The sequence below is a fragment of the Nylanderia fulva genome, unplaced genomic scaffold (assembly GCF_048542155.1).
Source record: "Nylanderia fulva isolate GAGA-0341 unplaced genomic scaffold, ASM4854215v1 Scaffold42, whole genome shotgun sequence".
Lineage (NCBI taxonomy): Eukaryota > Metazoa > Arthropoda > Insecta > Hymenoptera > Formicidae > Nylanderia > Nylanderia fulva.
Window position 1 is genome coordinate 1,464,872 of NW_028190499.1, and position 12,093 is coordinate 1,476,964.

Here is a 12,093-nt window from a genome sequence, read left to right on the forward strand (position 1 = left end):
AGCGGCGATTACATAGCGACATTGAGTGATCGATCATTCGCCATCGAAAAATCGCTCGCGCTCCTCGCCTTGGGACATGAAACGATGTCCGCTTTTCGACGAGTGCAATTGCTCGTGTTCCGCGATGAGGTGGCCGGAAAAAGCGATCTTGCGCAAAAACGCGGCCGATCCGGTCCGGCCAAGTCGTTAATGCGAGCGACGAAGCGTATTGCCCGCCTAAGAGCCACCAATAACAGCTGTTCTTTACTCCTCTTCATCTTCTCTCGCTGTTTCCTCTCGTCTCTCTTCCTCTTTCGTTCGCCCAAGTAATTCGAACTCGTGCCAAAAGAAGCCGGGGAATTTGATGCCGAATGCCTCCACCTTCGAAAAGTCGCTGGCGAAGCCTCCCAAATCTGATATAATGAGCAGCGACCCTTATCTCATAATTTATGACGATTATCTTGCGTAATTATAGGTCATATTTCTCTCAATTGGAAATCTAGGGGTTTATCGGGGTGAGATAAAAGGTCGTTACATCATCGGGGAAATAAATTTCTTTTCTACCAAAGAAACCCTGAAGAAGGAAATTTTATCAAAGAACGAACTTTGTTTTTTTTTTTTTGAGAGATATTTAATTTCGGGTTTAGTTATATATCGAGCGTCGAAGAGATTAAAGGGTTACGCTTAAGGTTAAATGGGGTGGATATTCTGTATAGCGCTGACAAAGTAATAATTAACGATGCGTTCTCTCACCAAATCTCGTTATGGAAACATCGACTCGATCCTCATTCGTTTGCAGCAATTATCCTCTTGAGCGGCGATGGCTCATATTTCTCGACATCCGGAAATCATCCATATCTCGGAGAGGAAAGTTTGACGTACGGTATACTTTTAATGAAGTTAATTTCTCGTAGAAAGTATTACCGATTTTTTTTACGCATCAGTGTTCGATACTATGCGATCTTTCGATCTTCTATTTTTCGATTTATTTTTTATTATTTTTATTATTTTTTTATTTTATTCTATTTTATTTTTATTTATCATTTTATTTTTATTTTATTTTATTTTTTATTTATTATTTTATTTATTTTTATTTATTTTATTTATTTTTTATTTATTATTTTGTTTATTTTATTTTCTATTTATTATTTTATTTTTATTTTATTTTATTTTCTATTTATTATTTTATTTTCTATTTATTATCTTATTTTTATTTTATTTTATTTTATTTTCTATTTATTATCTTATTTTTATTTTATTTTATTTTATTTTCTATTTATTATTTTATTTTCTATTTATTATCTTATTTTTATTTTATTTTATTTTATTTTCTATTTATTATTTTATTATTCGATTTATAATTAATTTAGACATTACACATATAAAATCATTTATATTTTTCTCGACAGTTTCCAGATATATGATTTTGACGAAAACTAAAAAGAACGGCGAATTCGAATTGTTCGATAATTTATCGTGCCGTTCTCGATATGCAATCATACCGCGGCAGAGGTTCTTCCCTTCTTCCCGAGATCCTCGATTCGAGATACTCGAGTTCGTTTTGCTCACGCTTGGCTTTCCGTTCCGTCTGGGACTGCCGGGTTATTACCGGCTAAGTGGACGATTCGTAATGACACCGGAGGCTGCCATTTTAGTGCTAAGTGCCGCGCATTATCGGCGGGGGATGACGGTAGTCGCTTTTATATTTTTTTTCTCTTCCCCTTCTTTTGCTCCTCTCTTTTTTTCTCCTTCGTACAATTGCGTCGCGAATATTTTCGAAGAAAAAGTACTCCCTATAATATATGGCAATTTACACGTGTCAATATTGACAGCAACGAACATTTTATATACTTAGATCAAAAGTGTATTTTTTGATTATTAGAAATACGATTGAAAGAAATTTAAAAAAGCAATATTAATATTTATATTATATTGTTGGTCCCAAAAAGGGGACATTTTTTTCTTCTTTTAACACTGGTTATTAATTTATGAAGATTTCTGGCGAAAATTAAATTTTTGATAACAATATTTTTCAGGCCCACAAATATGTTTTTGAAAAAAAAATCAAATTATTAATTGACTTTCGAAAAATTATTTGATATATCTATTTTTTGATATAATATTTATATTATATTGTGTGTGTGTGCTGGTCCCAAAAAGAGGACATTTTTTTCTTCTTTTAACACTGGTTATTAATTTATGAAGATTTCTGGCGAAAATTAAATTTTTGATAACAATATTTTTCAGGCCCACAAATGTTTTTGAAAAAAAATCAAATTATTAATTGACTTTCGAAAAATTATTTGATATATCTATTTTTTGATATAATATTTATATTATATTGTGTGTTGGTCTCAAAAAGAGGACATTTTTTCTTTTTTTAACACGGGTTATTAATTTATGAAGATTTCTGGCGAAAATTAAATTTTTGATAACAATATTTTTCAGGCCCACAAATATGTTTTTGAAAAAAAATCAAATTATTAATTGACTTTCGAAAAATTATTTGATATATCTATTTTTTTATATAATATTTATATTATATTGCTGGTCCCATAAATAATAAATATAAAATTATACAATAAATAATGAAAAGGTATACAATTTCATTATTTATATTGTAATTTTACACTTATTATTTATGTAAATTTACATATTTTCTTATGTAATTTTTTTCTTCTTTTAACACTGGTTATTAATTTATGAAGATTTCTGGCGAAAATTAAATTTTTGATAACAATATTTTTCAGACCCACAAATATGTTTTTGAAAAAAAAATCAAATTATTAATTGACTTTCGAAAAATTATTTGATATATCTATTTTTTCTTTCTTAAATTCAATTGGTTTCTTTTTATCTTAGTAATTATAACAATAAAAATTTCACTGAAAAATCTCACATATTTGAAAAGTAAAATGTAACTTTTCAAGCTTTTTCTAGTTATTTAGGAATACAATTATTTGGATCAGCACAAACGTTTAGAATAAACATGTAAAGCTGGTATTAAAATATTTAAGGTCATCAGTGATTATTCATTACTTTTTTCAGTAATAATATTCTGATTCGATTTTTACACACTGTAAAAAACATATGTAACATATTACACAAAAATATGTAAAATTACATAAATAATAAATATAAAATTATACAATAAATAATGAAAAGGTATACAATTTTATTATTTATATTGTAATTTTACACTTATTATTTATGTAAATTTACATATTTTCTTATGTAATTTTACATATTTTGTTATAGTATAGAAAGTACACAATCTCTTATTTTCCTAATTTTTTTGATTAAATTAAAACGATAAATAATAGTAAAAATTACGAATCAATACTATACATATAAATATTATGAATCAATATACAGGGTGTCCGGTAACTAACGGACCAACGATTACAAATAGATTCTTTGGTCAATTTGGGAACGATTTTTCCTCAGCGAAAATGTCGAAAAAGGTCATTATTTTTTACAATCTTCCAATATTTGTCATTATGTATCTTTATAACTAAGCCTCAAATTAAAATTTCATTATAGTAAACTCTACCTGAAATTAACTGAAAATGTTATTATGTTAGACTTTTAACTCCAAAACGTTTAGTTTTCAAAAAACCCATTTTTTCAATCGCTTATAACTCGAAAATTATTGACTTCTCAACATTTTTGCTAAGGAAAAATCGTCTCCAAAAATTGGCCGGAGAATCCGCCCTTAATCATTGGTCCGTTAGTTACCGGACACCCTGCAGAGAATACTATACAATAGCTATCACTTATTGCATTCGCATGTCGCGTCACTCGTCAATTAAGCTCCCGAGATCGGTAACCGAGGTGTTGCGACGCAACGTAATATCAGATGCTCATTTAGATTGCGAAATCCTGGAGAATGCAAACGGCCATGCATCATGTCCCGCTGGAAAGAAGGTGGGCGGAGGGTCTTGCGGATTTACGAGGCAATTTCGGCGAGCGATCCGTTAATTTCCGGATGATACTTCGCGCGCGTTAACTTCGCGGAAATCTCGACTATCGATCTCTCGCGCGGACACACCACGCTGGGATGCTGCGACCACGTGCAAGAATCCCGACAGGCTTTATATTCGTTTCTCACCTCCGATGATTTTCGTCCTCCAATCAGCTGCTTGTTTCAACTAATTAGGGAAATCTTGCTGCGCGTATATTTATTGTCTTCGTAGAAAAGTACTGTTGCATCAATTGATATAATCATGCACTGAACAAAAATTTGTTAACTTGAATAAATCTTTCAACTAAATATTATTTTGATAATAATTGAACTATACAAATATTTAAATTAAATATAATATATTAAATTTAACAAAGTTTAGTTGAAAGATTTAGTCAAGTTAACACATTTTTTTTCAGTATAGATATAGGTTGTTGAAAATACAAACTTTAATTAATATATATATATATATATATATATATATATATTAACTAAATTATATATATAAATAAAAAATTTGCTATTTAATTATTAATTTGTTATAATAGCACATTTTTTGCAAAGGCAATAAAAATAATAGAATTTCTCTAATTAATTATATAATTATAATTATATAATAATGTATATTAATAATTATTATTTTATTATAATTATATAATTAAACAATGCGAATTATATATACTTATAATTGATCAACAAGTGTTTAGATAACTATTAAAAATTAAGGATTATATTTTTTTTGGTGATCTAGACTCGAGTACATATACAGCGTCTATTAATTCATCGTGTGAACGAATTAAAAACTTTGTTCGCGGACTAGGAAGAGACCGCGGAAATTGGCATGGAACCAGTAGAACTTTGCACTCCCACGTTCTCGATCGCACAATGTACGATCATTTCAATAATCTTTATTATGCGAAACGAGGCTAAAATTGATGTAAGATACTCTTTGCTTCCGTTTGCGTTAGACAAATTCGCCAACAGGAGATTCGAGTTTTTAATTAATGGTGAAATAAATATTTTTCGCATAAACAGACGTATACGAAAAAGAATTAAAATTAATTAGAATAAAATTAGAGTAAAGACTATGGGTTTTAATATTTCCAGTTTTACTGATCTGCCATTATTGACCAAGTTCTATGCTTTCTCGCTTAATTAGATATACTCTAATTTTATATTATGTTTGCCGATGGACAATGAGGCATATTCCAGAATTGTTTGAGTTATTAGTTAGCATTGTTAGACTTGTCTAGTCGGTCCAAAAATATGGGACACGCTCAATAATACATGTTATAATGCGTGATAATTAATAGCTACATTCTCACATATTACCAAATTCACAATACAAATATCGGGATTTTCTGTTAGCCTAATATTAGTAATATTACATTATTAATAGGCAATTTTGTATGATAAATATTATGTTATCAATGTGCGCTGCGTATGAAAAAAAAAACACAAATAGAAATAGAAACATTTTTATATTATTACAAATTACAAAAGAATTAAAACTAATTGTAAAAAAATAAGCAAATAGAAATATAAAAATTTATATTATTTTATTATTTGTATATTTTATTATATTTTAAAGAATTTTTATTTTGATGATTGAATGCATTCGCAATTTTTTTCTAGACTATCTATCATCGTATCGTTTTCATCACATGTTTCTATTATAAATCGCATTTGCGTCGACCGCGCTGGCGCTTAAATAACCATGTAATTGATGACAGTCGCAATTAGTGAGCAACGTGTAGCTAGCAGTTTTCATTTACATTCATACGAGTGTCGTTCGTTTCGTTGGTTAAATACGACACAATCTGAACCGGAGACTTCGCGCAAATTTACTTGACTTTTTCCAGTAGCCGGTTTCGCGTCAACAGTTCTCGAAACGGAAAAGACGGGTCCTTAAATTATTGAATTAATATCAAATTCCTGCTCCCGGAATCACGCGACCATCCCTGCATATATATCGAGAGCGAACGCAGAATCGATAATTTGCATAACGCGAATCTATACCAGAAGCCGGATGGTTCAGTGATAAGAGGAAAGTTATCGTCCGGCGAATCTGTTCTCGTTTATCTATAAGTATGCTTATCTATGCACTTACAGGAAGAATTATATATCTATCCGCGTTTGCAAGATTATCTTAAGAAGCAGGACGCGTAAGTATGTTGTAACATTTGTGCCGATAATTGCAATCTTTGATCGACTTATCGCGTTAGATACCGGTAGCGAGACATCGTGTTAACGATACCTTCTTCTTAGCTCTACGCTTTTTAACGCGACGTTATATACGTATAAGAAACATGTCATACCAAATTTATACTAAACAAAATTTGCACGACAAACTATAAACAAATAGTAACTTTTTTATCATTTATTTTGTAACTTAAAAAGTATCGACAATTGCGAATTTAAAGAATTTTTTTAAAATATTTTATTTATAGGATTTTGAAGATTTTAAGTTTTTAATCGACTTATAAAGTCTAATAAATATTGAAATAATTAATAAAACAATCTTTAATAATTATAAAGAAATATAAAGAAAATTTCATTTAGACGAATATTATAATTATTATAAATTTGGAAAATATTTCTTTGTTTATTATTATTAATATAAATTAAATTGAAATGAATAAATTAATATTAAAATAAAAATAAAATGTTTTAATTTACAACTAAATTTTTGATGAATTGATTTTATATTTTTACATGGGTTTTCCATGTTAAAAACTTTAGTTGACGCAGTATCTCAGAATTTTTCCGTTGTACATTATATCACAAAGTTTCATGATTCCACGTTCTTAATAAATAAACTTACGTTTCAAAAGAAGGCATTCAGTATATCACATGCGAGAGAAGACGTCGATTTATTATCTCTGACATTAGTTTATTTGAATTATTGGTAGTTACGTACTTTACAAACTCTGCATAGAGTTCGAGGGCGGATCGCGGATAGAAATAAATAAATTCAAACGGCGCGGTTCTGACCGGTAGCCAAGAAGAGATTCACTGTCGAGTAAGTAATGGCCGTGGAATCGTCGCTTCCGTTTATAGAGATCTTGCCAGAGATCACATGGAAAGAGAGAAGTCGAGGACCGGCGCGAGATGCAGCTGCATCTGCGAAGGTTGGGGAGGACAATGCGCTCGATACTTTCCTATATACAAAGAAATACGGTCAATCGCCAATCTCGATTCTTCCACCGATATTTTACGTAGAACATTTACAATTCTCGAAATTTTTAATTTGATTTAATTTCTTAGAATGATATTTAAGGAAATGCTGACCATGACTGTTTTACCGACTTTGAGTTTAAAGGCTTTTCTTTTTTTTGGTTATACAGATTGAAAAATCTTTCTCCACAATTAGTACTGATAATAATTAACGGGGAGCGCTGTAATTTCGTATAAAAAACAATAAAAGTTAAAAAAGTAGAGTTCTATCGGCCTTTTGCATCAACTCATAAAAATAGTTATTTAATACAACAATTCTACAGTTTATTTGTGCACAAAATATGGCGCTCCTAATAGAGATGATATGAAAGAATAACAGCGCTTCCTATTCATTATTATCAGTACTTTCATTGTGGAGGATTTTATAGCATAAGTTTTTTAGATATCTCACTCAAAATTATAAATAACATAATATACATAGATTGGTTTCAGAAAAAAACATTTTCGGGTAGAACACTCTCATATCATTCAAATCATCCTATATGCCACAAAAAAAGTGTAATATATAATTTAGTAGACCGGTCAATATTATTATCACATCCCCGTTTTCATAGTAAAAATTTAACATTAATCATAGAGATTTTATTGAGCAATAGTTATCCTCTTGATCTCATTTTCTCAGAAATCAATAATAGACTGAAGTTCCTTATTGTTAATAGATTAAACAAAGAAATGACTCAAGATATTAATAACGAAGTCATAAATAATGACAATAATAAAAAATTCATAGCGATACCTTATATTGAAAGAATCTCGGAACTAGTAGCATCAGAATTAAAGAAATCAAATATAACAGTAGGATACAGATGTCTAAAGAAATTAAACAGAGTCATAAAAACGCAAAAAGACAGAGATAAGCTCCAAAATAATTCGGGGGTCATATATAAGATTTCGTGTAATAATTGTGATGCTACATATGTAGGACAGACGAAAAGACAATTAGGTACAAGAGTAAATGAACATAAAAATAATATTAGATTAGATTCAGCAAGGCACTCGGTGGTTTCTGATCATATTGTAAAATTTACACACAATTTCAATTGGAACGACACAAAAATCCTAGATTATGAAAAGAATTATTATAAAAGGTTGATATCAGAAATGATATATATTAAAGAAGAAAACAACAGTATCAACCTAAAAAAGGACACCGAGCGTCTTGACGGTTCTTATTATGATATTCTAAAAAAATTGTCTACGTCATCTTAAAAATTGGGTATATATACAGCGCGCCGACATTGTAAGATACAGATATCGATTTGTTTTTTAAAAAAGTACACATTGTGATTATGTTAAGTAAAAAGAAATAATTTTTTTAAAAAAAGTGTTATGTTTGTGACAAAAAAGTAAGTTAATACTATTTATTAAAAATCTAAATGTAATATTTGAGCGGATATATTAATTTGTTCACAGTGTCGTTACATAATATAACAGCATCTGACGCTCTAACTCATGCCAACAAATATGAATTTTGTACTGCGTTCGTCATATAATCTCATAAATGTTGTATTTATAATAAGGTCGATATGACTAAATTAATTTTTTAACATATTATTAGGATATTGAGAAAGACTGTCGTACAGTCGAAACGTTTATCGTAACTTTTGTATAGTATGACGTAAATTAATAAATAAAAATTTTTCAATTAATAGCATATAAGCTCGTTAAGTTGGCCTTTTATTATATCACATATTTTATTTGTATACGAGCCGAAGTTTAATTTATAAAATATATATATTCAATCTATATATTCAATAAAAAGTGAACCTAACCTAACTAAGTCGGTAAAACAGAACGGTAGCATCCTCTTAACTCAAAACAAGTAAATATTCACTTCAAGTGTTAGGGAAAAATTATTAATATTATTAATAATATATATATTATTAATAATTTATTTTTATTATTATTATTTGTTATTATTAATTATTTAAAATTTACAAATATCTTATAAGATTAATTTTACATGGGTTTATAGTTTATATAAAATATTAATATTAAATTATACGAAATAATTCTGAAAATCTCAGCAACTATTATTATTATTATTATTTTCTGAAATATAACGAATCACTTTCATTGTGTGCGTTATATGGCACGCGTTAAACAAGCGAGAGCGTTAAACGAGTGAACTCGTTTCATACAAACGCGCTGCAATTTGTCTCGTGTTGTAAGAAAGATAACGAAGATCCTTTCAAGGCAACGCGAGAGATCGCCGTAAAGGACGCGCAGTCGAGAAAAGTCTTTATGGTCGGCCATTAAAAAAAAAGAAGCATAAGGGGAGACAACAAGTTACCTTAAGGATACCTACTAGTTCCCCTAGGCTTCTTCTCGTATCGATGGGACTTCCATGTAAAAGCGCTGTGATCGATCGCAACTCGCAATATATGAAGTGCCTCTCGTCTGGCGATCATTAGGGCCCGTTAGAACATCGCCTTTTTTTTGTTTCGAAAGCCGACAGAATGAAGGGAATATAATTTCCTTATTGAGAAGACGCTGGTCGTCGACCTCGTCGTCTGTTGAAACGGTATATTTGTGCATCTGTCATTTTGTAGCGAGGCTTTTTATTTCCGATAGGCATAATTAATCGAGAAGTAATGAAGATGTAAATAATTCGCTTAATTTATAGAAGGCAGAAAATAAAATCCGATCTCGAGAAGAATATTCGAGAAACGTATTATATGAATGGATTTCTCTCCTCGAAGTGAGGTCACGAAAGGACTTTGTTCCTGCGTTCTGGAAGGACAAACCCACCCTTTTCTCATGCCGACATTCACGCGGTGAATTTTGCAGGGATTCTAAGAGATGTAGCGCGCGCGAACTCTTAAGTATTTATGGTGAATTTAATGATACGCGGAGCCAATCCGGCTTTTCATCTCTCTGGATCGTTCGTGGAAGTCTCGACCGCAATAAGAGATCGTACTTTTTCGCGAGAAACGCATTATGGTTGCCCTCGGAACGCCCAGCTGACATCTGAGTCGATCGAGATGCTGTTTTTCTTCTTCTTCCTTCTTTTGTTATACAAAATTAGAGTGAAATGTAATGATATTTTAAAAGAAACTTGAATTTTTTTAAGTTCTTGAAAATAAATCGCTGAAATAAGTAATGTCGAAGAAATTTTCAAAAGTTTATAGGTTTATTGCCGAGAAAAAATTTAATGTGATATTTATAGATATATTTTATTTACATAATTATATTTTTAATTACTTAATTTTATTTAATATTTATTATTCGATATTATATAAAATAATTTAATTATATATATAATTTTTAAAATTAACAATTATAGAACAGGATCATGAAAATTGCGATAAATCTGCAAATTGATGAAAATGTATTTTATTGAGACATACTAAATTTTTAAGCGTCCTATATTTTATAAAAAAAAATTTTTTTAATTGATTTGCAATTTATAAAATACTGAAAAGTATCGAAATATTAATTCTCTCCAGAATTATAATATATTATAATTTATTTAAATAAAATTAATCTCTCGTACAAAATGATTGTAAGAAAGTATTAATCACATAATCATAATTCTGTTTCAGTTGCACGTCGAAATACGTGGGAGAGTACTGTCAGCACTTGAATCCGTGCTACACGGGATCGCGCTGCCAAAACGGCGGTTCGTGCAGGGTGCGCGAGAGCGTTGGGGGTGGCACCCCGTCCTTCGCGTGCTCCTGTCCCGTGGGTTTCACCGCCAGTCTATGCGAAATCCCTATCGAGAATGCCTGCGACTCCTCGCCCTGCCTCAACGGTGCCACATGCAATCTCAAGTCTTTGCACGAGTACGTGTGCACGTGCAGCACCGGCTATACAGGTGAGTAAACAATTCGCATTTTTACACTTACCACCAGAAATAGGACCTGTTATATAACTTATTGAAATCAATTTTAATTTTTACACAGTAGAAAAATTTGTTTTTTTTGTTAAAAATTCCTTTTAAGTTATTTGATGTTTTGCATTTATTTATTATTCTAGTAATAGATTTATTTATTTCTAAAACAAATTTTATTATATCTTAAAAAAAATAGAAAAATTATTTCTTTCTTATTATAGTCATTTTTAAGTTAGTTAAAAAATTTATAAAATAAAAAAAATAATTAAAATAAAAAAAAAATTTTCAAAATAAAAAATAATTAAATATTATATTTATTTTGTGTTAAAATTTTGTCTCTATTTAACATATCCATATTAGATTTTTAATACAAAAAGTAATACAAAAATTTCTGTGGACCGTTTGGGACGTGTGATATCTGTTAAATTTAAAAATTTAGAAATTTTTCAACTGTGTATAAACAAGAGAAAAATGATTTTTCTATTTTTTGGGAATATAATAAAATCAGTTAATAAATCTATTATCATAAGAATAGTAAATAATATTTAATTATTTTTTATTTTGAAAATTATTTTTTTTATTTTAATAATTTTTTTTTATTTGATAAATTATTTAACTAATTTAAAAAGGACTATAATAAGAGAGAAATAATTTTTTTATTTTTTTTTTGAAGATATAATAAAATTTGTTTTAGAAATAAATAAATCTATTACTATAGAATAATAAATAAATTATTCACAAAATTAGTAATCTTGCATACATACATAAGTGACTGAATCGATAAGGTTTAATCAAATCAGCTCGTAATTGTCAAAGGTGTGAATGGGAAACTATGCGGATTCTTTAATAGGTATAATTGCGTAAGCTGGACAATGAATAGGTTGCGCGTTAATCATCGAATATTTAAATATGCTTATCGATTGGCGTAGGTTGAATAGCAAGGTTAATAGATAGACGATAAAACGTGTTGCAATTTTCTTTCTCCTTCTTTCCCTCCCAATTTGCATTGTGTTGCACGTCGTAAAGAAATGCCGACACCAAGCTACAACCGCAATTTGCATTCTCTCGCGCTATGAAA

The 12,093-nt window shown here is 29.6% G+C and overlaps 1 protein-coding gene across 2 annotated transcripts in view; it reads left to right on the top strand.

Annotated features, from left to right (window-relative positions):
* Positions 1-12,093, top strand: part of N (neurogenic locus Notch protein) — a 358,480-nt gene that overhangs the window by 131,710 nt on the left and 214,677 nt on the right. For both annotated transcript variants that reach the window (XR_014925512.1, XM_085486314.1), the window contains exon 3: positions 10,726-10,997. Coding sequence is in view for 1 of the 2 variants with exons in the window: in XM_085486314.1 (XP_085342440.1) it covers positions 10,726-10,997 (272 nt within the window). In the remaining variant the exon portion in view is untranslated. The remainder of the gene's footprint in view (positions 1-10,725; positions 10,998-12,093) is intronic.